Raw genomic sequence first — 27,636 nt, 5'->3', positions numbered from 1 at the left:
TACAAATATTAAAATTGTTCTCCTCTATTTGTTTTTACCCTTTTAATGTGTCTGTGCTGCGCTTGGTCGCTCAGACGTGTCCAGCTCTTTGCCGCCCCATGGACTGTAGCCCGCCAGGCTCCTCTGTTCATGTGGATTCTCCAGGGAAGAATACTGGAGGGGGTTCCCATGCCCTTCTCCAGGGCATCTGCCCGACCCAGGGATCGAACCGAGGTCTCCTGCATTGCAGGAGGTTTCTTTACAGTCTGGGCCCCCAGGGAAGCCCAAGAATACTGGAATGGGTAGCCTATCCCGTCTCCAGGGGATCTTCCCGACCCAGGAATCAAACCAGGGTCTCCTGCATTGCAGGTGGATTCTTTACCAGGGAAGCCCTTTAATGTGTCTACTTGAAAATTTAAAACTACAGATGTGACTCTAGTAACACTGCCTTAGATAGCACTGATTTAAAATGATTTGTCTTCTTAAATCTGGAAACTTAAGAAGGAAATTTGCTATTTCCCAGAATTTTAAGATTTATAGGAAAATTCATAGCTGTATCATGTATCATTTGAGCTGCTATCTATACCTACATCTTGGTATTTCAGAGAGTATTTTCTGAGAGTTTGGTCAGTGTATGTTATATGTAAGATTAGATCCATTTCTAACTATGTATTCTTTTCAGATATATAATTAAGATAATAAACATTAGAAAACAACAGCAAAGCAAGCATTATTGTTTAACCAGATGTGCTCTATTCCAAATGTTGGAATTTAGGGTTGAAGACCAAAGTAGAATTATTTTATTCCATTCAACCTCAATCACTGAAAAGACTTATGTATTGAATGCAAGTCACTTTAATCTTCAGGCTCAAAAACATGATAAGGTATTTGTTACAAGTTATTTCAATAATGCAGCTTTGTTTTTTAAGTTTCAACATAAATAAGATGAAAAGTCATCAAAATCCTGTCAGAAGGTTTAATATGAAATGACTCAATTTCTGAACACATTAAAAAAATAAATATTTCATGAATTTCAGCTTGAAATTCATACTGCATGCCAAAGAGATTTTATTATCAATACAAGCAGTACTTACTTGATACTCTTGTGGGTTTTTCTACTAAAAATAAAGAAAACAAGTCTTGTTTAACTCAGGTAAAATACAAAGATATTATACATCAATAGACTGCATAAAAGTATCTAATATCTTTTAACTTTCTTCCTTATTTTTCATGAGTTAGTGAATAAGTGGAGCTCTCTATTGTCTGATAACATGGATCTTTGAATATCTTAATTGCTATTATGCGAGACATCAAAAAAGTTATTAATCATTGCAGGTGTCACAACATGCTTTTAAACACTCTTACTAAAATCATCAAGATCTTTGTTACATTGTTTTGGTTAAACTATAATTATACCTAACACCAGTGAAATTACTTTGCATGATATAATTAATCTAAATATTTGCTTTAAACTTTCCAAATTCCATAAAATACATTATTGAGAATTCTTTTCCTCTTAGACATGAATAAAAACAAATACACATTAGGTTGTAAGTTATAAATCTTAAAAAGTAACATGCAAAATCAACTAATTTTTCATAATCATTTATTTATTAGTTTCAATGAGAGACTATAATTCTTCAAATATATTTTTCCATTAAACTGTATGTATTCAGGACGAAGATATAAAGTGAAATGACAGTCTTATATATAGCAGACTTTCTAACTTCCTGAAACAATGGGTAACATTCATATTCCATTAATGTCTAATATAAAGGGCAAGGTTTGAAAATATAATTTTTAAGGAATTTGTATAACATGTTTTACTTTGAGACTTGTAGAGTTTCTGATATAAACCTAATAATTACAAAGTTACAAAAGTTAGGCTAATGCAATTCAGAAAAATACTTTAGAAAAGCTAATGTTATAATCTTTCCTTTCTAAATAGGATTGGCTAAAGAGACAGGAATTTAGATGCAATGAACCATTTCTTGAGTGAAGGAATGAATAGAATGTGCTTATATTCTCAACTAGTTTTAGGTTAGACTTATGCTTTACATGTAACAATTTTTTCCTGCCGTGTATTCATAATATGAAGATCTTAGAAATGGACTCAGAGAATACAGTAAGAAAGGAGCATCCATCCAGTGTCCAAATCTCTAGTATCCTTTGGTCAGCACTAATAGATCACTTCCTTGGGGACAAAGTGGGGTGCCTTTTGTCTTTGAAAGTGAAACTGTAGCTGGACAGGCTCCTCTGTCCATGGGGATTCTCCAGGCAAGAATACAGGAGTGGGTTGCCATGTTTAACTCCAGGGGACCTTCCCAACCCAGGGGTTAAACCCAGGTCTCCCACACTGTAGGCAGATTCTTCACTGACTGAGCCACCACGGAAGCACATTTCATCTTTGGGCTGCTCTGGTTGGTAGAAAGCTTTCCCTTATATTTGCCCACCACAGTGTGGTAGGATATTAAAATGTGATTGAATGGGCTTAAGTCTTCCACACCCCCTTGGAGCCAACTCCTGTCTCTATCAGGTAAACACTCCTAGAGGTTAGACTTCCTTCACCCTAACATTAACTCAACTTTAGACTGTGAATAGGTATACACACTATAGTAAGTGAAAAACTAGATTCCTCCCGCTCCACACTCCCAGTATACACACAGACTAGAGATCTATATTTACTCTGAATGAAAATTCTTGTTTAATTATGGCATGTTTACCTAGCATTTTAAAATATAAAGCATTTATGTTTTGTTACATTTTGAATTAATTAGATTCACCTAAAATTTTATGACTCAGACTAAATAATTCAGTTATACTCTTACAGTTTTATGATGATATCACCAAAGTAGATCATTCTCATTTTGGGTGAAGAACATCTGCCTGCCATGTGCATGCTAGCAATTGCCCTCTACTATCTACTTTGTATCTATGTTGAATTAATTTCAAAGATCAATTTATAAATAATAAAAATATATTCATGATATTATCTATATTTGATGTAGTTGCAGATAAATGGACTCTCGGCTCCTTCTTTTTTACTACTCTATCATCCTTGAAGGTAGTAATGCTGGGAAAGCCTCCTTGCAAAAATAAATTTTTCCTTCCGATAGGCACTGGGATATCTAATGAATGTTTATGTTGTTAATAGTTTCTATTTATTCACATTACCTAGTTTTCCACTGAAATGTAAGCATTCTGTTCAATTTCCTACCTGTCCACTTCCTCTGCTGTTAGAATTATATAAACAGCTAGACTTTCTTGCTTTAGAAAATTTAATGTTAATATTAAGTACCAACATAATTCAGGCATCTCCACATCAACACAGCATTTGAGGAATTACAAACATCAAGATTACCTTTTGTCACATTGTGTAATTGAAGACTTTCTTTTCTTGCTGGTACTGTATAAAAAAGAAAATGTAAATTAAAATATGAACTTTTAAAGCAAATCTTTATAAAAAATTTGGCTCACTTCAACTCTAAGCTTTAGCAACATGAGAATAATTTAAACTTTGTAAATATTTTCTAAAAGTGTTTTTTAAATTTTCTCTTCTGCTAACACCTAAGAAAAATAAATGTTAGCTGAAGAGACTGTTGTATCTGCATAAATAGAGATATGACATGAACTCAGTGATTACAGAGTATTTAAATGAATCTGAGTCCATGGACAATGAGTAATGCTGATTAAATGAATTTGGTATAAACCAGAAAAGTGTCTTCTTTCGTTATTAACAATCTTTTTGGTATCTCTAAGAATGCTTTCCTCCTGACTCGACAGACTATTTCTCTGATGGTTAAGGCCAAACAAGACTGGGAGCAGACTGTGGCTCAGATCATGAACTCCTTATTGCCAAATTCAGACCTAAATTGAAGAAAGTAGGGAAAACCACTAGACCATTCAGGTATGACCTAAATCAAATCCCTTATGATTATACAGTGGAAGTGAGAAATAGATTTAAGGGACTAGATCTGATAGATAGAGTGCCTGATGAACCATGGACAGAGGTTCATGACATTGTACAGGAAACAGGGATCAAGACCATCCCCATGGAAAAGAAATGTAAAAGAGCAAAATGGCTCTCTGAGGAGGTCTTACAAATAGCTGTGAAAAGAAGAGAAGTGAAAAGCAAAGGAGAAAAGGGAAGATATGCCCATTTGAATGCAGAGTTCCAAAGAATAGCAAGGAGAGATAAAAAAGACTTCTTCAGCAAGCAATGCAAAGAAATAGAGGAAAACAACAGAATGGGAAAGACAAGAGATCTCTTCAAGAAAATTAGAGATACCAAGGGAACATTTCATGTAAAGATGGCTTCGATAAAGTACAGAAATGGTATGGACCTAACAGAAGCAGAAGATATTGAGAAGAGGTGGCAATACACAGAACTATACAAAAAAGATCTTCATGATCCAGATAATCACGATGGTGTGATCACTCACCTAGATAGAGGCAGACATCCTGGAATGTGAAGTCAAGTGGGCCTTAGGAAGCAACACTATGAACAAAGCTAGTGGAGGTGATGGAATCCCAGTTGAACTATTTCAAATCCTGAAAGATGATGCTATGCAAGTGCTACACTCAATATGCCAGCAAATTTGGAAAACTCAGTAGTGCCCACAGGACTGGAAAAGGTCAGTTTTCTTTCCAATTCCTAAGAAAGGCAATCCCAAAGAATGGTCAAACTATCACACAAATGCACTCATCTCACACGCTAGTAAAGTAATGCTCAAAATTCTCCAAGTCAGGCTTCAGCGATACCGTGAACCATGAACTATCAGATGTTCAAGCAGGTTTTAGGAAAGGCAGAGGAACCAGAGATCAAATTGCCAACATCCGTTGGATCATCGAAAAAGCAAGAGAGTTCCAGAAAAACATCTATTTCTGCTTTATTGACTATGCCAAAGCCTTTGACTGTGTGGATCACAATAAACTGTGGAAGATTCTTCAAGAGATGGGAATACCAGAACACCTGACCTGCCTCTTGAGAAACCTGTACGCAGATCAGGAAGCAACAGTTAGAACTGGACATGGAACAACAGACTGGTTCCAAATAGGAAAAGGAGTACGTCAAGGCTGTATATTGTCACCCTGCTTATTTAACTTATATGCAGAGTACATCATGAGAAATGCTGGGCTGGAAGAAGCACAAGCTGGAATCAAGATTGCCGGGAGAAATATCAATAACCTCAGATATGCAGATGACAGCATCCTTATGGCAGAAAGTGAAGAGGAACTAAAAAACCTCTTGATGAAAGTGAAAGAGGAGTGTGAAAAAGTTGGCTTAAAGCTCAACATTCAGAAAACTAAGATCATGGAATCTGGTCCCATCACTTCATGGCAAATAGATGGGGAAACAGTGGAAACAGTGTCAGACTTTATTTTTTGCGGCTCCGAAATCACTGCAGATGGTGATTGCAGCCATGAAATTAAAAGACGCTCACTCCTTGGAAGGAAAGTTATGACCAACCTAGACAGCATATTAAAAAGCAGAGATATTACTTGGCCAACAAAGGTCTGTCTAGTCAAGGCTATGGTTTTTCCAGAGGTCATTTATGGATGTGAGAGTTGGACTGTGAAGAAAACTGAGTGCTGAAGAATTGATGCTTTTGAACTGTGGTGTTGGAGAAGACTCTTGAGAGTCCCTTGGACTGCAAGGAGATCCAACCAGTCCATCCTAAAGATCAGTCCTGGGTGTTCACTGGAAGGACTGATGCTGAAGCTGAAACTCCAATACTTTGGCCACCTCATGTGAAGAGTTGACTCATTGGAAAAGACCCTGATCCTGAGAGGGGTTGGGAGCAAGAGGAGAAGGGGACGACAGAGGATAAGATGGCTGGATGGCATCACCAACTCTATGGACATGAATTTGGATTAACTCCGGGAGTTGGTGATGGACAGGGAGGCCTGGCGTGCTGTGATTCATGGGGTCGCAGAGTCGGACACAACTGAGCGACTGAACTGAAGGTTGTTAGATGAGTAAACATGGAGATCAGTGATTATTGTATTATATTATGTAATTTCCTAAATAAATAAAACTAAAGTTAAGATAAAAAAGCAGCGTTGCAAATGCAGCTTCTAACCAGTTGCTCACCAATGACCCAACACACGACTGCACACTGCAGGCATGGCCCGCCATCGATTGCTTCTTCGACACCGTCATTACCACATGCTATGATTATTTACCACTTTTCTTCTTTTAATCAGGTCAGCAATCATCACGTACACAAAGAAAAGTTTTCTTTAAAATGAAATAAATAAATTTTGACTCAAAATATTCTGACTTCAGGAACTTTTAGACTGAAAAATTACCTTTTTCTTCTTTAAGATGTCTCATTTCTGCTTTCTCTATAGAAATAAAATGACAGAGTCATATACATATTTATTCAAAATATTTTGACTTCAGGAACTTTTAAACTTTTAAAAATTACCTTTTTCTTCTTTAAGATGTCTCATTTCTGCTTTTTCTATAGAGATAATATGGTAGAGTCATATACATATTTATTCATAGGTCTTTCTAAGTTTGAAATTACATATTTTGCAGTCAATATTTACAATTCAGGAGTTATATGAAAAGAACTCTATGGTGTTAATATAGCAATAACAGAAGGAGTTTGCTTTAAGATCTAACTTCCTGTTCCCTTTAGATATCTAATAATAATGCACTACTACACTCCTCGCATGAATAAGCCCCTAAATAGCTGCAATTCTGATATACCCTTTAAAACAAATGTCCATATTTTCATGAACTGCTTTTTTAAGTGACATAATTTGTATAATTACATATTTTTGATTCCTGTGCTTTTATCACTAATTTGATATACATGCCTTAAAATGTATTTACCTTTACTTTCCTTTTCAGATTTTTCAATTTTCTTTTTCACTAGGGAGGAAAAATAACAAGAAACCATTGGCTTAAAACATAATTTTCTTACTCAGTTTTGGAGTTAATATTTGCAGATGAAACTTGATCCCGTAAGTGATAGAGGATCAAGGTTCTACTTTTAAAGATGTGAAGATAAAGTCTCCCTCCCTTGTGTAAGAACATGTATATTTCTGTTATCCTTGGTTATTTGGTTTTATAAAGCACAACCCCCTCCTTTTGTTTTCTGGCTTTATTTTTGTACATGCTTTCAAGTAAAGCTAGAGTAAGCCATGCATTTATTAATAAGTTTAAACTAGTAACGGAGAAGCCATTTAAAATTTCTATTGTTACCTTTAGGAAATGAAAATTTGATTAGTGCTATGAATACTCAATAAATTCACTGTTGAGTAAAAACAAAGTAAGATTCACAATATATCTCTGAGGAAAATGTGGACACAAGCTTTTTAAACCAGAGTTTTGACTGACTGATGCTTTTCTTTAACTGTACTTATCAGACAAGAGTAAGAAGGACACCAATATTTAATGAGTGACAACTAAGCATGTACTGGGAATGTTATATATGTTATTTTATTTAATACTTATCACAAGCCTTTTGGAAAGTCATTACATCTGTCCTATAGATGAGTAAACTGGGAATCTGAACTCTTAATGGATTTTCCCAAATGTTACACAGCTATATAGAGATTCAAATTTAAATGCTATTCTTACAGATCTATGTTACCTCCTCTGGGAAAACAAATATTTACCTGATTCTGTTACTTCTGGTGTTTCCTCTTTAGAAAAAAATAATAGAAAAAAGGAAGAAAAATAAAAGGAAAGAATAATTTTGTTTTTCTAGTAGCAGACAACTGAACTTCATCTTTATGTTATTTCATATTAATTACAAAAGTAGTGACAATAGACACATACTCAAAATGACAAAGAGCTACATTGGTAACTAATATTTCTGAAAACATAACTGGTATCTATTCTGGAAATAGAACCACTATACACATTAATATTAAATACTCTATTCATACATGGTAGAATGAATCAGTTTGAAGACCTTTGGGTGGTTTTCTCAATTACAAATTATAAATCTCCATTACATAAACTGTTAACATGATTTGAACATGTGCATGCACACATTCATTTATTAACTTTTTATAAAGCAACTTCATGCATAACAAGGACTTAATTCAATGAGTGGGGTTGAGAGACGAGATTTTAAAATATGACAAAAATAATCTCAACTCACAATGACTACAGTCAGAGTAGTGAGACAAAACATAAAAATTTTATTTGTCTTTAACCTATGATAATGTAGAATTAAGCCTTCATTTTGCTCCTTCAGTAAATTTGAAGACCAATTATATTTTAAAAATATGCTTTAAAAAATATATCCACACAAATAGTTCAAATGATAGTATTTTCTATAAAACTGATACATTAAATGATCAGCCTAATATAGCTTTTTTGAAGTTCAAGGAAAATTAAAATATTTTATAAGAATAAACATATATAATGTATAATGTTTTATAAACAAAACTGCATTTGCAAATATTTATGGTGATATTTCTTATCAGTAATCTAGTTTTGACTTTCAGCCCTTAATTTTTGTAATAACTTTCATATTAGTAGCATTTACACAGACTAAATATACTAGATAGTTTTGCCAGCCCAAAGGCAACATTTAAGTTGAACACTGGCATTGAATCCATTCAGAAGAAAATCATAGATTTATTCACGAGAAATCTGTCATAATACTTTTAAGGAACCAGGTTAGTCCTTGGCATTGAAAATCTTTAGACACAACTTCTAGTTACACTCTTGATTGAAATGTAAATATTTACCCCCAGGGTAATGTCAAAGTCATAATTTAATAATACTAAATATACATTTTAATTTTTATAAAATTTCATGCATTTAAAAAATTATTCCTTTTTACTATTGCTTGAAATGGCAAAATAAAACAGTGATTCTGAAACACTAAAACAACTCATCTTTAGCTTTTGAAGAAATATGAAAATAAAAAGCTAATATATTAAGATTAAATAATTGAAGATGGGTATTGTGTGTTCTAAGCTTGTTTTAATGCAGCAATGGTTATGAGAGGAACCTACATACCATATTTATTCAATATATCCTAACAATATATCCTAATATATATCCTATATATTCAATATATCCTAACACATACTATATATTATTCAATATATCCTGAAAGTACATAAAAGAGAGATGGAACCACTTTTATTTTGTGGACAGTATTAGTGAAGGTAATTGCATTAATTACACAGATACTGACAACAGAAGTCATTTTAGGCATTCCCTCATGTAATCTGCAATAGTGTAATTAGCACTCAAATATATATCCAAATATTAATGAATAAAATACTATTACTTGTCAATAGGAACCATTTATGTAGGTAATGTCGTAATAGCTACTGCATTAATAAACATACCACAATAATTTTTACTCATGGACCATTTAAAGAAATTATAAAATTCAAATACTTAAATAGAAAATTCTTTTTTAAATATAAATTTATTTATTTTAATTGGAAGTTAACTACTTTACAATATTGTATTGGTTTTGCCATACATTGACATGAATCCACCACAGGTGGTATACTTACTTGGAGTTGGTTTTGGTTTGTCTAAAAAGTAAAAAAAATAAATAAATAAAAAGAAAGAAAAGGAAAGGTCATTTTCTGGCTATAGGTAAAATATCAGACTTTTATATTCCCTAATTCTGTTTGAGTTAAAATAGGAAAAGGCTAACCTTATATTAAAATGAGAAATAGACAATGCAATTTGAGCAATTTTTAAATCATGTTCTAATGAATTCCATATTCCAATAAAACTTCAAAGTATAGGATCTTCTTGGTCTCTTTTTTTGTAAAGCCTCATATTTCATCTGATGCAAAATGAATGCTTAAGATAATCTGAACTCCTTACTATTCCTGAATGGCATAAAAGACACATTCTGCTATTGTCCTTTCAGAACTTATTAATACTAATTAATATTAACTATTTAAACTTATCCAATCCAGTCTTTGGAATGAAGAAGCTGACTTTATAAAATCTCAAGAAAAATGAGCGAATTGTTGGTGAAAAACACAAAACTATGCCATCCAAATACATGATTTGTTTCTTAAATATACTTTGTCTTCTGAAATTAACTACAAGTATTAATTATGCAGTCTTACATGTAAATATCTATTTATTAATAAAGAACTAAATATTTCTTGATGATTGTGAAGAATTTGAATTATCTAAAATTAGATTAATTCATTAACAGAGGAAATATAAGTTAATACAATTTTTAGAGAACAATTAGAGAAACAATAAAAATTACATTGAATGTAACATTTCACTAAAATATTTAAGGAATTTTATTCCTAAAGATAAATTTACAAAACTAGGCAGATAATTATATTTATAATTGTATATTGTTTAAGAAAGCTTGTCAGATAACTTCAATATAGGTCAATCAGAGACTAGTTAAGTAAACTGTGTATAACAATACAATAGAATACTTAATGAAGAAATGCTTTGTCTACTGATACAGAAAAATCTTCAAATACACTCTTAAACAGGAAAACCTAAGGAAAGAGCTATTTATAGGATATCATGACTTGTGTAAAAAAGGTGAGTGTGTGTATATATATATACACATATATAAAATTTGTAGACTATCTCTTCTCCAGGGGATCCTCCAGACTCAGGAATAGAACCTGGGTCTCCTGCACTGCAAGCAAATTCTTTACACAGTTGAGCTCCCAGGGAAGCAAATTTGTATGCAGGTATGTGTATATATGTGGGCTTCCCTGGTGGTTCAGCTGGTAAAGAATCCAGCTGCAATGTGGGAGGCCTGGGTTTGATCTCTGGGTTGGGGAGATCCCCTGGAGAAGGGCATGGTAAACCACTCCAGTATTCTTCCCTAGAGAATCCCCAGGAACAGAGGAGCTGGGCGGGATGCAGTCCATGGGGTCACAAAGAGTTAGGCATGACTGAGTGACTAAGCACATATTTATATGTATATGTCTTTTACATATATTGCTAGATGGATACATTAAAAAATAACAATGAATACCTATCAGACATTATTGGATATTTGGGAAATGCGAGCTGGTAAAACAGGAAAAGAAGAGGAGGAAGGAAGCTTATTTTTGCAGTGAACCTCCTGTATGCCTTATTGTTGAACCATGCCAAGCATTATATATTTAAAAAATTAATTGAATTACAGTTTTAAAAGTATTAAGCTATTACAGAATTGGATGATTTCTATTTTAAGAAATTATACCAAGTTGAAATCCATGATTAATTTTCAGTGAAATATAATATGTACAAATTAGATATGATATTTTACAATTATCAACAGTGACTCAACATTCATGCTCATGCTCAGCTGTGTCTGACTCTTTGTGACCCCATGAACTGTAGCCCACCAGGCTCCTCTGTCCATGCGATTCTCCAGGCAAGAATATTGGAGTGGGTTGCCATTTCCTACTCCAGGGGATCTTTCGGACCAAGGGATCGAACCCATGTCTCTTGTGTCTCCTGCATTGGCAGGCAGATTCTTTACCAGTGCGCCACCTGGGGAGCCCCGAGTCAACATTACCAGTATGATAAATGATATCAATACTGGCATCAGTAAAACACTGAATATTTTGCAAGGATCTTGTGAACCATGAAAGCAAATACTGTTATGCTAACACAGCTGTATTATAATAGAATGATTAGCATTCCATATATACTGGTTATAATATTTAGCAAACTACTTATCAACACTACCATAGCCCTTATGTCAGATAAACTAGATCCTATTACAAAATCACAAGACTAAACATTACCAGGAAAGAAAATGAAAAGTGCTTATATGCTTTGCTTTAATTTTCAAAGGTAATAAAAACAGTGAATTGGAATAGAATGCAAACCAAAAAGGCAAAAACACCTGTTTTTATAGACGGAATTTCTTTTCCTTGATGTTCAGCTTTTTCTAGAGAGAGAAATAAGAATTAACTCATAATCTGTAGATTGTTTGTGTAGCAAGCATTTCTTATCTATATATTTGGAGGTAATCCTCAGTTTGTATGGGAAGCATGCTCCCAAAGTCATTTGCATGGTACTTGGAACACAGAAAGCATATTGCCATGGAAACATGTTATAAACAAGATCAGGTTCATTCTCAGGGCATCCTGTAAGATACTTTGAAGATGCTAGCCCTCTTGGTATAAGAAGAGGAGAGAAAATGACAAAAAGGAGAATAATTGTAGGAGGATTTTTCTTTCTTTGCTGAAGCTTGAGTCATTCTTTGGAGATATTTTAAAGCAGATGATATTTGTCTTGGCATTTTATAAGCTTCTGTTTTACCTCTCTGACTTCTTCCAGGTCCTTTCTGGGCAGGAGAAAAACAATTTGGTGCTGGTCATTCATTTCTTGTTGAAAATTTAACCTAGACTTGCCTCATTTCAGAAAGTATCATGCTTTGTATTTTCATTTTCCTGAACTACCCTCTCATTTTAGGTTCAGTTAGAATTCTCACAGATGAATCTCAACTAAATCTAGCACATGACAACTGGAATCACAACATGTACTTAATATTCTTCTCGGATCTTTGAAAAATATTTGAATTAAAGTAAATTTTAGGAGATATCTTTCTTTCATCAGAAGTAGAATTTCAAATAAAGCTGTTTAGAGTAGGATATTTTGAATGGAGTTAGGATTATGTGGAAATAGAATAGATCACTGCCAAGTGCTAGCTCTTACTAATCACCCCCAGGTTTATTACCCCCGAGCTGTTCTGGTTTACCTGTCCTTTCCTTCCCTCAGCCTGAATTTGGAGATTCTCCAAAACAATATTATTTTCTCCCCATCACCTTGCACCAACAGTGAAGTAGGTGGGGAACTGTGGGATCTATGTTTCATAAGATTTAATTGGACATTTATAAAGTAAGGATTGAGAGCATTCAAGAATGAACTTCCGTGATCTTAAGATTGTATAACTGTTAATGTTACATAAGCATGCACAATAAAATAAGCCGATATTCAAGTTAATAAAACTGTGATAATAATAATAGTACTTCAAAAGTACAATAAATTAAAGTAAAAATAATATAAACTATATATATTTTATATTGCATTCAAAATACATGCAATAAGCTCTAGGAGGTAAATACATGCTATTGAGGCTCCCTATATTTCACTATATCTCCCGAATCACTAATATGACCTCTTAACTGCCCTCACCAAATCTATCTTTGGATCTTGTCAATTCATTTTTCATACTTGATCCAGAGAACATTTGACAAATATTCACTCATACCTTCATCTAAGCCTCTGTTTCACAAATACACATCATTCAAGAGCCAATATCACAATTCTGACACAACTTTGGATATATTTACTACTGTGACAATGGGCAAATGTTCACGCTTTTCTGAGACCACTGGTCACTTTTTTAACTCTCTACACCTGTAACATATGTATCACTCCTGAGCAATGAAATGGATGATCTTTAAAATCTATGCTCATAAGAAAATTCCATGGTTTTAATAAACAAGTTGCAAAGTTTAATAATTCAAAAAATTATGAAAAACAATAATACCAAAGATTAGCTAACATAATTAATGCTGCTTAAAGCAAACAAGTTAAAAATAGTATGTGGTTTATAACACCAAAAAGTGTATATTATTTAATTTTCTTTTGTTATTCATTACATATGTTTAAAAGATTGCCCATTTATTCTAGCTTCTTAGTGTTATTTATAGCTTGTATAGTTTTACTCTTTTAGTATTAGTAATACAATTTCCATAGATTTCTTCCATACAATTATAGTGAATTATTAATTAGTAGTGAAAGACAAAGATGTTAAATCAAAGCCAGAGCAATAACAGTAATTTATCACCTACAGAAGTACTTTAGCTTTAGGCAAAACTAAAAATAATAATTGGGAAAGAATAAGCATATTGTAAAAGCTGAAATTGCCAAGTAATAGTTTTCAGAGTTTATTTTCATCTCTTACTTGTTGGTTTGGGTTTGACTGTGGAAAATGAAAGAAAACAAATGACATATGATGAATACAAACTATGGAAAAAATAATGCTTTGGCATCTGTATTTGTTACTTCTTCATTTTAAGTTCTCCTTAAGATTAATTCACTCTCTCTGAACACTGTTATTTCACTGTCAGCAAATATGTTAATCACACTGCTTATTAAAAACTAAGATGCACAAACTTTTGGGTAAAATTTGAACCAATCTATATATTTGAGATACAAATACATTGGGCTAGTTTCTTCATAATCTCCAAATACCCACAAAACTAAATGAGATACTCAAGGGGTCATATTAACACATTAGGGTGAAAATTAAATGAATGTTAACCAAAATTATGAGCTTAGGCAATGGTTGGGATACAGTACAATGGTCATATGAGGTAATGTGAAAATAGCCTTATGAGATTTCTTTCTGAAGAAATAATAGTTCACAATTTCTATAAATAATTAGTTCTCTCCTGAATTCTATTACATTTTCCTCTGAGAACTATACTTAAACCCTGATTATCATGATTATCTGTTAAAAGAAAGAAATTACTTCACAGTCATTTTCCTTTGGAAAGATTTTTAGTAAGAAATAGGACTCGATTCATGGCCAAGGTAGCAGGGTTTTCACTTTGGGATCAAATGGAGGCGAGTCAGTCTTTCAGGATGTCAGCTGAGATGAAAACTTACTTCTGTTCACCCTTTTAGGACAGAACTCCAGAAATGAAAGAGTGTGTACATTTCATTTTTTTTCTCTCACATTAAATGATGACTTGATATTATATATTCTGTTGATCATTTTTCAAGGCAGATTTTAAAACATATAATCACATACAGTCTTTATGAAGTTCTCATGAATGAAAATTATTCCATCTCATACATGAACAGCAAACAGTTCCAGATTTTTGTGATTTTAAAATTGGAGAAAGTGTGGTTTGAAAGTGAGGGTAAACACCTAATAAAACAGGATAATCAATGCATGCATAGCTTTCCTTACAAATTATATGTACGCTTAGGTCAATCACACTTAAAAAAAATAAAGTTATGTCACTCTAGTTTTTCACTGTTAATTTTTATTGAGTATATCTTTCAGTTATTTACAAGAATCTAGAATCTTAGAATTTATGACACAAAGTGCTCACACTCCAGTAAAGATGTGTGTGTGTGCACACCAACATAACACAAAACTGATACATAGAAGAAAAATTTGAAGCAGCTTATTTACCTGTTTTTTCTATTGTGGTAGCTTTTACATGCTTGACAACTTTTTCATCTATGACAGGGAAAAAGTTAACACGGGTGGACATTTTAAATGCATCAGTTCAAAACAGTGACACATTTCAACCTTGATATTTTGTATTCTCTTTGAAATAACATCAATACTAAGACAACCTTAGCTGTTTTCTCAATTGAACAAGTGATATCTTTTATTCAAATTGGATGGGAGCACAAAGAAAATCTGTCTAGCTACAGATGTCCTTTGCATGTTTCTTGCCACAAAACTTTTTCTAATTCAAATGTCCCCTAACCCCTAATCAAAGTACACTTCATTCTTTGCCTTCACTGTATTTATCTATACAGGAGTACACATAAAACACATAAGCCCTTTTCATTATTGAATAAGAATAGGCAGAAACAATTTTTTACCTTTCATGAGCAAGACACCTCCCTGAGAAGCCAGGACTAGCCCCAAACCCCAAGTTTTTATGTCACAAAGATGGGGAAGGGCAAAGGTGGTATATTTATGGCATGTTTTCTGTGCTGTAGATTTTTGTAAATATAGTTAAAGAGATCTGGATCAAAGTAAAGGGATTAGAATAAAGATTCTATATAAAATCAAGCTTTGCAAGTATTCAGCAGTGGGAATGAATCGGTGAAATATCCTAATTGGAAAGTTTCACTTGGAAACAGAATTTAGAGTATGAACATGATCACTGAAATAAAAGATGTGGCCTTTGTTAGACACTCAGAGATGAAACTCTCTCCTGTTCTCAGGATTTCATCTCAAACATGGGTGTCATTTGGGACAATAAAGAAACAGGGTTTATTATTCATGATATTAGAAGGTTCTAAAAGTTGTTTCTAAAGTTTTGCTTATGTCAGTACAGACTGCTTTTCTTACCTCCCCACATCAGGCTCTGCTTTCCTTATTTCTATCGACTCAAATCGACTGAAAACAGATTTTCTAAAGTAAAATCTTAAAAATATAAGCAGCAGTTTCCTAAGATATGTTTGGAGAAGGTGTTTTTACCTTTTTAAAGATTCTGACCTAACCATATTCACAATGTCAGATAGACAATTCAGCCTAAAATAAAGGACCATGTTCTACAGAACAACTGGGAATTGGTACAACCTCAAAATTAAATTCATATTTAATTGGGTTAAATTGAAATTTAAATAAATTTTCTATTCTTAAATAAAAACTAATGATTAAACTAGTCTTGGTAATTTTTCTATTTCTCTTTCTGAGCAGAACCTATCAGCTTACCTCCACTTTCTGTAAAGTATAAAACTAGGATAAGAAGAAAGGAAGGGAGGCAAAAATGAAGGAAAGAACGAAGAAGGATTAGAAGCAGGAGGAAATTGCTTTCTTTTTTATTTCCTTTTCTTGAGATTTTTGGAATTGAAGATGATCACATTTGAATGGGTCATTCTGAATTACAAGTTTTCTAGGGATGTCTTGCCCCAAACAGAACAAAGCAAAACAAAATATAGAGCCCATTCAACTGAATGGGCATTGAGCATTCAAGTGAATGCTGGCAAAAATGGTCTTTGCGCTAAGCTAAGTTTCCGATAGGAAAAGATCATGAGCTATCTAGTTATATCTGGCAGGCCAAGTTCTCAGCACAAAAAAGAAACCAAAACAAAACACTGGGAAGATGACTAAAATTAGAAGCTGAGTGACTTAACACATGAATCTTTCCTAATAACTTTAGATCTGACTCTAAGCTCATCATCCTGCTAAAATTAGAACACTGAGAGACAATTTGATACTATAAATACCACCTGCAAAATACCTGGTTTACCATGAGAAATAGCCTTTTCTGATTTCACTGTGTCTTGTTCTGAAAATAATAAAAAGAAAATATTTTTGGATGTGTGTGTTAGTCACTCAGTCGTGACTAACAGTTGTACTCTTTGCAACCCCATGGACTGCAGCCCACCCACCATTCCACCTGTCCCCTGTCCATGGAATTTTCCAGGCAGGAATACTGGGTTGCCATTCCCTTCTCCAGAGGATCTTCCTGACCTAAGGCTCGAACCCAGGTCTCCCACATGCAGGCGGATTCGTTTCCAGCTGAGCCATAAGGGGAGTCCAAGAATATTGGAGTAGGTAGCCTATCCTTTCTCCAGGGGAACTTCCTGACCCAGGAATCCAACTGGAGTCTCCTGCATTGCAGAAGGATTCTTTACCACTCGAGATACCAGCGAAGTCCTTTGGATATTTAGAAGTTTTATAAATTAACATATGGTGAATTTTCTCTGTGACATGGTCCAGTGATTTGTTAAGCAGAAAATAATTGACAGATTTGAACAAACATGTCTATGGAGAAGAACTGTTCCTTAATTTTCATGTCATCCTAGTTTAGATAAAAAAAACTTTAAGGTTTTGGTTGTATGAAAACAATATACCAAGATATCTTATTTAAATTTAAGCACCTATAATTTCCAAAACATAGGCCATAATAAAGCACAAATACTGAGGCATATATTACACATATCTTATTAAAATACTTAATTTTTTGTTAAATTCTATATTAGCTCTAAAGGTAAAATAAAGATACATACTGTGTATTTGAGATTTTTCAGATGAAACTAGAACATAAACATTTATAATATAAAAAATCAATTTATTTTGCCTGCAAAATTGTAGTATTTATAATAATAAATGAGGTTCTAAATAGTACTACACCTAAACAGAAGTTTTAAATGGTATTGGTCTTCTGATTAAAAAATAAAAAGGAGGCAAAATGCAAAATGTTTATATCAGGTAACACATACTCATCTGCAGCCAATAAATATACTCAGGAAAATAAATCATAAGACAGTAGTTTAGCACTTTTAAACCTTGGTACATTAAAAAAACATATTTTTTTATAAGAGAAACTAGACTCCAGTTAATGATGAGTTGTCAAGTAAGCTCTGGTGAGAATTAAAGGAATAATATAGTATTGTATATATACATCTAGACTTGGATTTTTGAGTTTGTTGTTATTTAAGAATCTGGCTACATAATTTTTTATAATGAAGAAATAGCATCCATAGAGCCTGAGGGTTTTTTTTTTGACTTGCCTCAGGTGAGTAGCTAGTTGGTACCATAGCTAGGACTTACACACACTAAATAGCAATGTAAACTTAGAAAGATCATTCTGATTTAGGTCAATGGTGCCTCTTAATAAAATCATTGTTAGTCTCTTAGTGAGATTACCCAGGGTTTTGAGTAGATCAAACATGGGCACAATTCTAGCTTCAACATTTATTAACTTGAAAATTTTGTCTATTGAACTGTTTCCACAGATACTAGATATGGGTAATAACTGTTATGGTACATGCCCCTCACAGTGAAATGATGAAAATTGAATCTTACACTACCCCTTAGCTCATAGCAGATGCTTGATAAATTCTTGTTCTCTTTCCTTTCAAGTCCCAGTAGTCTATGATTTTGTGACTCTGGTGTGTTATCAGAAATAAACTCACAAATTAAATATGACTAACACTAGACTTTGAAGAACTCTAAGAAATGTCTCTTGAAACCTGGAGTCTCTGCTGAGATTCATTTAAAGCCATGTTCCAGATATTTTACCTATGGAATATCCCCATTCTCACCTAATCCAGTGTTGTAAAAACATATGGAATAATGGGGTAGGGAAAACAGTGAGGATGTGGAAGACACTGTGTAAATCTCCACTGGTGTTATTTTAGTTCTAAAATAACAGCAATGTTAGCTCTGTATCTATTTAAGAATAAAATATTGTTACCTGGTTTTGCTTCTTTTTTAACTTGTGAATCTGAAGGGAAAACAAAAGACAGAAATTTTAAAATCTGAAAAAAATAAACTAGAGCACAAATTCATTTTCGGACACTATTTTATATCATTTACCATAATTTGAAAAAGCAGAATTTTAGCAAAACTTATCTTAGTTTCCTACTGGCCTACCGGTACTGGACTATTAAACACACAGTAGTTAAAATCATGCCACATACTTGTCTGTCATTAAGTTGTTGCTACTGCTAATGGATTTCAACCTCAATTTTCTGTTTTCTGAAGATTATTGTAGAGAATAGCCCCAGGGTCCACATAAGATAAATGACTTGATGATAGGATTTGGAAGAATATTTTTTGAAATATATCTAGTTGTGATTCAGAAATGTAGACAATGCTATGACTTGAATTATATCCTTGTTGTTGCTCAGACTCTCAGTCATGTCTGACTCTGCAACCTCATGGACTGCTGCATGCCAGGTTTCCCTGTCCTTCACCATCTCCTGGAGTTTGCTTAAACTATATGCTACACACACACACACAAATATGTTTAACTCCTGTCTGTTGGGTAGAAAGTGGAGTTTGTAAGTGAAGGACATGGAGCTTTAGTTTAGAAAACTCTGAGTAGAGTGTGGAAAATACAGCGTGGATTCTCTTCACTGCTTATAATAAAATGAGAAAGTGAAGATAAATTGAGGAGTAAACTGCTATGCAAGAGGAACCAGTACTTGGTGATTGAGAAAATGCTCACCCTGACTAGATAGTGCACCCTGGAGACAGGACCAAGGGTGTGGCTGGACAGAATCATGGATCCAATCCTCCACCTCAGCAGAAGGCAGAAAGAGAGATGTGGTGACCCAGGGAGATCTGTGGGGGACCCTCTTGTCCAAAGACTTAGATCTTCAGGAACTGAACTCGAGACGAGTCATGTTTTTGAAAATTTTATGCAAGCAAAAATAATGCTGGCCTGGACAGACGTGGACAGAAACAGGATGAAATGAAAGAATATCAACTCTAATGGCTAAGCTGTGATGCAACAGCTGGGATGGGTAGAGAGGGCAGGACTGCCATCCCAGTGGGCCGAGAGGCCAGGGCCATCATCCCCTCCCCCTAGGTCCAGAGAACACAGCACTGAATCAAAGAGGACATTTTCAGGCTTTGATACCTAATGGAATCTTCCCCGCTATGTTTTGGATTTACCTGGGACCTGTGACCCCTTTTCTTCCTTCCAATTTTTCCCCTTTGGAATGGGAATATACATTCTAACCAGTTTCACATTTTTGTTTTTTCTTTTTGGAAACAGATGATATTTTTGTGATTTCACAAGTGGAGAGGAATTTTATGAAGGGAGAATCATACCCTGAGTTTTGCCCGTACTGATTTAGATAATGAGATATGAGACTTTGAATTGATAAAGTTGTGGACTTAAGTGATGCTAAATTATTAGGACTCTTAGGAATGTTGAAATGGGGTGAATGTATTTTGCTACATGTGAAGGACATGAGCTTTGGAGGGGTCACAGGGTAGACCTTTGTAAGTTGACTTGCATCACCCTAAAAGATGTTCTGCAGTCCTAATCCCCAGTGCCTCAGAAATAAACAATAAGTGAAAGTGTTAATTGCTCAATTGTGTCCGACTCTCTGTGACCCAATGGACTGTAGCCCATCAGGTTTCTCTGTCCATGGGGTTTCTCAAGCAAGAATACTGGAGTGGGTAGACATTGCCTCATACCCTCTGACATCTTGATTTCAAACATCCAACATCCAGAACTGTAAGAGAATACATTTCTGTTGTTTTTAACCACCTAGCTTGTGGTATTTTATTACAGCAACCTCATAACAATGGACTGGTTCAAAATTGGGAAAGAAGCATGTTAAGGCTGTATATCATCACCCTGCTTATATAACTTATATGCAGACACATCATGAGAAATACCAGGCTGGATGAATCAGAAGCTGGAATCAAGATTGCTGGGAGAAATATCAATAACCTCAGATATGCAGATAATATCACACTGACGGCAGAAAGCAAAGAACTAAAAAGCCTCTTGACGAAGGTGAAAGAGGAGAGTGGAAAAAGCTGGCTTAAAACTCAACATTCAAAAATCTAAGATCATGGCATCTGGTCCCATCATTTCATGACAAGTAGATGAGAAGCAATGGAAACAGTGATGGACTTTATTTTCTTGGGCTCCAAAATCACGGCAGATGGTGACTGCAGCCATGAAATTAAAAGATGCTTGCTCCTTGGAAGAAAAGCAATGACAAATCTAGACAGTATATTAAAAAGCAAAGATATCACTTTGGCAACAAAGGTCTGAATGTCAAAACTAGGTTTTTTCCAGTAGTCATATACAGATGAAAGAGTTGGACCATAAAGAAGGCTGAGTGCTAGAGAATTGATACTTTTGAATTGTGGTGCTGGAGAAGACTCTTGAGAGTCCCTTGGACTGCAAGGAGATCAAACTAGTCATTCCTAAAGGAAATAAACTGTGAATATTATTGGAAGAACTGATGCTGAAGCTGAAACTTCAATACTTTAGCCACCTGATGCAAAAGGCCAACTCATTGGAAAAGACCCTGGTGCTGGGAGAGATTGAGGGTAGGAGGAGAAGGGGGCGACAGAGGATGAGATGGTTGGATGGCATCATTGACTCAATAGACATGAGTTTGAGCAAACTCCAGGAGATAGTGAAGGACAAGAAAGCCTGGTATGCTGCAGTCCGTGGGATTACAGAGTCGGATATGACTTGTAACTAAACAATAACATAATGCTAATATGGTTGGGAGACATGAGTCAAAAGTTAACTGTTTTGAAAATCATTGCTGTGTTTTCTTTTAAATAGTGCCTGCTGCCTGCTATTGCCCTAAAAAATGTTCATCTGACTCAGGAGCCCCCCAAAATTAGAAGAGTAAGAGCAGCTGTTTCTCTGACAGGATGTCTGTGTTCTATAGCAATCAGCAAAAAATAGTCTTTAGTCATTTGTTTCTTCTGAACTATAAATTTATCAGTGATTTCATCTTTGTAAATAGGACTTTTTCTAGGAAAAGGTAGTATATGCTTGTCTTATTTTAAAAAGTTGTTCAAGAATAAAATTTTACTATAATATTTGCACTCAGAATATTTGCAAAAAGATATGCTATTCATGGGGTTTTCTGGGAGGCTCAACTGGTCGAGAATCTGCTTGCAATACAGGAGACTCTGGTTTGATTCCTGGGTCTGGAAGTTCCCCTGGAGAAGGGATAGGCCACCTACTGCAGCATTCTTGGGCTTCTCTGGAGGCTCAGATGGTAAAGAATTGAACGCGCGGAGACTTGGCTTCAATCCCTAGGTTGGGAAGATCCCCTGGAGGAGGGCATGGCAATACATTCCAGTATCCTTGCCTGGAGAATCTCCATGGACAGAGGAACCTGGTGGGCTACAGTCCATGGGGTTGCAAAGAGTCGGACATGACTGAGTGACACAGCACACGCTATCATTAGAAACATGGAGTGCAAGTATCAATCTACACGTTAAATGTACATACCTGGCTTCTCTTGTTTTTTCACTTGTGGCTCTAAAAATGAGTAAACATTAGTAATTATGATTGTATAAAAGTAGCTATTTCCTATGCTCATGCATATTTCTTTTATGTATTATTATTTTCTAATCATCAGTATATTTAATTTTCCTCTTCTTAGTGCAGCAGACTAAGACACACACAAGTAAAGATTCCTCATTATCAACCACAATAAGAATTATTTTGAGAAAACATTGGAAATGTGTGCTAAGGGTTTTAATGAGAAATTAATGAAAGGTATTAACTTGTTCATGCAAGGAATGGAGGATGAAGGGAAATTTCAGCATAGCAAATCCTCAGAAATACAAGATAACCAGCACGTTATCTACACAAAATAGTTAAACCTTTGACTTTATGTAAAACACTCAACAATAGAATCAGAGGATGAGTAAAGCATGCATTTAAGATTTTTTAATATTTGGCATGCGCATAACATACGTGGAGACTTGGGCTTAACTTCTTTGCCTAGAAAAAGTTTAAAAATTATTAAAAACAGAGTCATTTCATTGTTATTGGATCAACATTGTGTATGATAGAAAATTAAATATTTGAAAATCAAACACTGTAGATCCCAACTATATTTATTGAAATTTTTATAGGGTAAGTACTTTAATGTCCAAGCCAAGTTACTAATTGAAAAATCATTTAAAATAACAGCAGTTTAGTTTCATGGCACCATCAAAAGATACTAATTTCACAAACTCTTACATATAATGTTAACTGTTTAATCTAATGTTAAGGTAGAAGATATCATTTTATTTTGAGAAATTACTTTTAGCCTTTCATTACCCAAAATAAAAAGTTCAAGACTACTGTTTTCATTTCCATTAACATTATAAATATGTTATTTGTTCCAGTATGATATATTATGAAGTGACTGCTGCTGAATATGCAATTCTTAATGATCTAAAGTATACTATATGAATTTATTGCATATTGGATTCTTAGTGTAAGGGTTCTCAAATTTTCTGTGAAAGTTCATATATATATATATTTGTTTTTTTTACTTTGGAGCCATATGATCTCTGTTGGAGATCTATGGAGATTTTTTTGGAGCCACTATTTAACTCTGCTGTTGCAACACTGAAGCAGCTACAAACACTATGTAAATGAATAGACTGGCTATGTCCCAATAAAACTTTACTTACACAAGCTGGTAGCCAGTCTGCAGGACATTGTTTGCCAACCTCTGCCCTATCTATAGTCAATTTTAACCTTCTCTCTTGTCTCAACAAAGATTTTAACAGCAAGCAAAGCACCTTTGATTATGAATTCCCGTGTAAATAGCACTGAATACCTTTCAATCACTGCTCAACTAAACTTCTAAAGAATGCCATCTTTACTTGCTTTTTCCATTTGTTGACTCCCATTTAATTATTAATTCACTATCATCTAGCATCTATTCCCAATGTTATATTTATTAGACATCTGTGGTCACCAATTCTCCTTACTTTCCAGTATCAATGAACATATGTAATTATGTGGATCACTTTCTTCTTTCTAAATTTCTGAACACTTGTCTTCTGGGAAGGAGGAATATAACATTTTCTACTATAATAAGATAAACATTTATACCATTCTCTTCATTCTCCAAAGTGTCCTAGTGACTTTCCCTTCTAGCTAAGATAAAATAAAGGGACTTGATTTGTTTTCGTACTTGAAATTATAGGAAACAGAAGAAAATTATATACAATAAGGTTGGACAACAGACAATAGAGGGCAGTGACTCTTAAGTGATGAAAACAAATGAGGTGTGCTCTATGATTATCCCAGCTTAATGCCGTGAAAGAGTTGCAGCCAGTTAGTACAGTCATGGAGCGGATTTGGTGACATCTAGCTGGGAATCTTGAGAAACAAAAACAATGAGAGATCAGTGGTCAGAATAATGTAAAGTGTTAGTTGCTGCGTCATGTCTGACTCTTTGTGACCCCTTGGACTGTAGCCCACCATGGTTTCTGCCCATAGAACTGTCCAAGCAAGAATCCTAGAGTGGGTAGCCATGCCCTTCTCCAGGGGATCTTCCTGACCCAGGTCTCCTGTGTTACAGGCAGTTTCTTTGCTGTCTGAGCTACCAGGGGAGCACCAGAATAATGTAAAGTAGGAAGCTAAAGATACTAGAAAGAGATAGAAGAGATAAAGTCGGGAATTTGTGGACGGTTCCCTCAAGTCTTCAGCAACCACTGACCAGCATATGCACATAAAGAAACTACTTAAGGTAGAGAAAGAAATATAAATATTACTACTGAGGTCTATAGGAAGTATTGAAGTTGGGTAGTGTCAGCCCATCAGCTTTGTTCATTTTTTTTCAATTTTGTTTTGGCAATTCTGGATTTTATTCTGATCCATGTAAACGCAACCCACTTCAGTACTCTTGCCTGGAAAATCCCATGGACAGAGGAGCCTGGTAAGCAACAGTCCATGGGGTCGCAGGGTTGAACGCGTCTGAGCGACTTCACTTTCACTTTATGTAAACTTTAGAATTACTTAGTCAACATGCACAAAATAACTTGCCAAGATTTTAATGGAAATTGCACTGAATCTATAGATCAAGTTGGGAAGAACTGACATCTTGATACTGAATCATCCACTTTACATTTTATAAAGGGAATATCTCACAATTTATGGAAATATTTCCATTTCTTGATTTTTTTTCTATCAGAGTTTTCTTCCCTCTTTTTTTTTTTTTTAAATTAGGGTTCAGCTATCTCTTCCTCAGAAAGCATTATCTGATATGGTTGCACAACTTTTACCCTTTATGTGCCAACGTTATGTTTAGGATATCATGATCATTGTTAAGCACAATCTACTGTCTAGGACATTCAACTTCCTTCTTCATCTGCCTAAATCCTATTGATTATTCAGACCAACTCTGGGGTCTGTGGTGAGACTGGCCACTCATCACACTCTCCTCCTATGAGGATGGGCTGCCCAGGCTTGGGGAAGGGGAGTGCAGGGAAGGTGGTTCTATTTTTCCCATACTCCTCAATGTATCTTTACTTATTTCTTTGCTTCACTCAGGTGTTTTAATCCCTCACCCAGAATCCTTGGCTCTTGTGAAGTTATTATCACTCACAGATAGTTGTTCGATTTGAAGTTTCTTGAGAGGAAACGAACATTAGAAATTCCTGTATCACCACCTTGCTAATGTCAGTCCTAAATATTCTTTAGCTCTTTTACATTCCTGCTTTCTTGATCTTATACATTCAGCTATAACAGTATATAATACCAGTTTAAGGTCTGATGATATTTCACAGGCAAACACACTTGCAGATATATGAATGAATAAAATGCATGTAAATGTTTGTTTATACATGGTCTAAGCCTATATATTTCCTAAGGTCCATATTTAGGCTGCAATAAACATAAGGACAAGTGTAGAATGATTTTTGGAGGAGAATTCTGTTAAGGCAGCGGTTTTCAAACAGCAACACCACCTGGGAATTTAAAAATGTAAATTCTCAGTCCCATCCCTGACCTTCAGAATCATAAGCTCTAGGGGTTGGCCAGCCCATCAGGTGTATCTGACACATGTTGAAGTTTGAGAACCATTGTTTGATAATCATGACTACATTTGTTAATAGCATTCCTTTAACAAGAAAACTAGGGCTATTTTTTTTTTAACAATTCTGATTTCCAGCTAGTGGTGTATGTTATATTTCAGCAAACATAGTTTAATTAAAATCAGAGAAAGCCTTCCATCGACTGAGACATAAATGGATAAGCTAAAAAAAGAACATGCTTATGTTGATTATAGTATGTCAACTTTTCAATGTAGATGACAGCAATATTCCCAATGTTTGTGATTGAGATCTGGAAAGTGTGATGTGAAATCAAATTCATATAAAACAAGAATATTTTATTTTTACAAAGGAAGCCAAATCATTGTAACTTTGATGTTCTCATGGAAGTAGTAATTGACTTCACATTCACAGAATACATTTCAAACAGTAAGCAGCAATATAATAAGTATATACAGACATAAATATATCTGCTCACTATGGAGATTTTAGTTTTTTTTGTTTCTATGTAGCTTTTATATTTTCTATATTTTCTAAATATACTGAATTGTATTAAAAACAATATGTCAGTGCAGTATTTCCTATTTCTACCCTTACAATGCATATATTTAAAAGAATAATTGGTTATATTTCAACAAATAAAAAAGAAGAAAGTAAAAGGAAACAAAGAGCCAACATATTCTAAAATATTAGACACTTGAATGATAAAAATCACAGCATTTAAAAATTATATACATAAAAGAAAAAATAGCATATCTATACCTATACATAAAGGAATTTTGAAAGTAACATCTGACAAAATTAGTAAAATTTTGACCTAGTACAATCAGAAACTATATATTTTGTAGGACACTGGAACAGGCAGTGATAAGATATCTTAAGTGCTGGGTCTAATTCTCATTCAGACACTCATTTACTGTGGAACCTTGACATGGCGATTTAATTTGCTTGGTTATCCTTTTCCAAAAAGAAAATAAATGTAGAAAGTTAGATTAGATGATTTCTAAGATACCATCCAGGTTTTAAATAATATATTTACATTAAATATTAATTTAAATCTAAATAGTAGATCACTTTTACTAGGTGACATAGTTTAGATGGTCAACCTGAAATGTTGCAGCAGTAACTCCTCTTAGGTTTATTGCTCTTTAGTAAGTCTTTACTCAATTCCTGATAGATCTTCTGCTGTGAAAGCACATTTGTAAGTATAAGGCAGATTAACAAACCCTGTTTTTAAGACCAGTGATTTTGTTTCAGATATATCTCTTACATAGCTATTTAGTACAGAGCAGAAAATGGTTCTGTTGTAGATATATATCTTAGCCCAAAAGAACTACTTAACAGGCACTTTGCCTTTTAAATTGACTTGGAGATTAATATCTAAACTTTATGCTATATATATTGAATAAACAAGCCATTTGGAGGAGGCAAGGAAATGTTATTAGGACTTTTATATATGCCTGAATCAGTTCAAAGATCCTATTACATTTTACTAGAAGTCACTATTTTGCTACATGTTTCAATAAATTTTTAAACTTCTAATTATCAAAATTAAAATGGAAAAGTATAAATGTTAAATATATAAAATACACTGCAAAACCCTAAAAGGAAATCTTCTCTGATTTGTATATGAACTTATTCCTACAGAGGCAACTTATCAAATGTACTATGTATAGTTACTTTG

The 27,636-nt window shown here is 34.2% G+C and overlaps 1 protein-coding gene across 24 annotated transcripts in view; it reads right to left on the bottom strand.

The window, feature by feature from the left end:
• Positions 1 to 27,636, bottom strand: part of TRDN (triadin) — a 392,562-nt gene that overhangs the window by 22,705 nt on the left and 342,221 nt on the right. For 8 of the 24 annotated variants that reach the window (XM_065911840.1, XM_065911849.1, XM_065911846.1 and 5 more), the window contains 15 exons: positions 22,873 to 22,899; positions 22,402 to 22,431; positions 18,871 to 18,900; positions 17,681 to 17,707; positions 16,909 to 16,956; positions 15,117 to 15,164; positions 13,875 to 13,892; positions 11,805 to 11,849; positions 9,484 to 9,504; positions 7,612 to 7,638; positions 6,824 to 6,862; positions 6,411 to 6,446; positions 6,292 to 6,327; positions 3,341 to 3,385; positions 1,074 to 1,097 (listed from right to left, as the gene is read on the bottom strand). In XM_065911840.1, the coding sequence (XP_065767912.1) occupies positions 1,074 to 1,097; positions 3,341 to 3,385; positions 6,292 to 6,327; positions 6,411 to 6,446; positions 6,824 to 6,862; positions 7,612 to 7,638; positions 9,484 to 9,504; positions 11,805 to 11,849; positions 13,875 to 13,892; positions 15,117 to 15,164; positions 16,909 to 16,956; positions 17,681 to 17,707; positions 18,871 to 18,900; positions 22,402 to 22,431; positions 22,873 to 22,899 (501 nt within the window). Of the gene's footprint in view, positions 1 to 1,073; positions 1,098 to 3,340; positions 3,386 to 6,291; positions 6,328 to 6,410; positions 6,447 to 6,817; positions 6,863 to 7,606; positions 7,639 to 9,483; positions 9,505 to 11,804; positions 11,850 to 13,874; positions 13,897 to 15,116; positions 15,165 to 16,908; positions 16,957 to 17,680; positions 17,708 to 18,870; positions 18,901 to 22,401; positions 22,432 to 22,872; positions 22,900 to 27,636 lie in introns of those variants that run through there. The other 16 variants (XM_065911841.1, XM_065911842.1, XM_065911845.1 and 13 more) reach the window with 13 other exon arrangements.

This window comes from Muntiacus reevesi, chromosome 19 (genome assembly GCF_963930625.1).
Source record: "Muntiacus reevesi chromosome 19, mMunRee1.1, whole genome shotgun sequence".
Classification (NCBI taxonomy): domain Eukaryota; kingdom Metazoa; phylum Chordata; class Mammalia; order Artiodactyla; family Cervidae; genus Muntiacus; species Muntiacus reevesi.
This window is presented reverse-complemented; position numbering and strand designations above follow the sequence as displayed.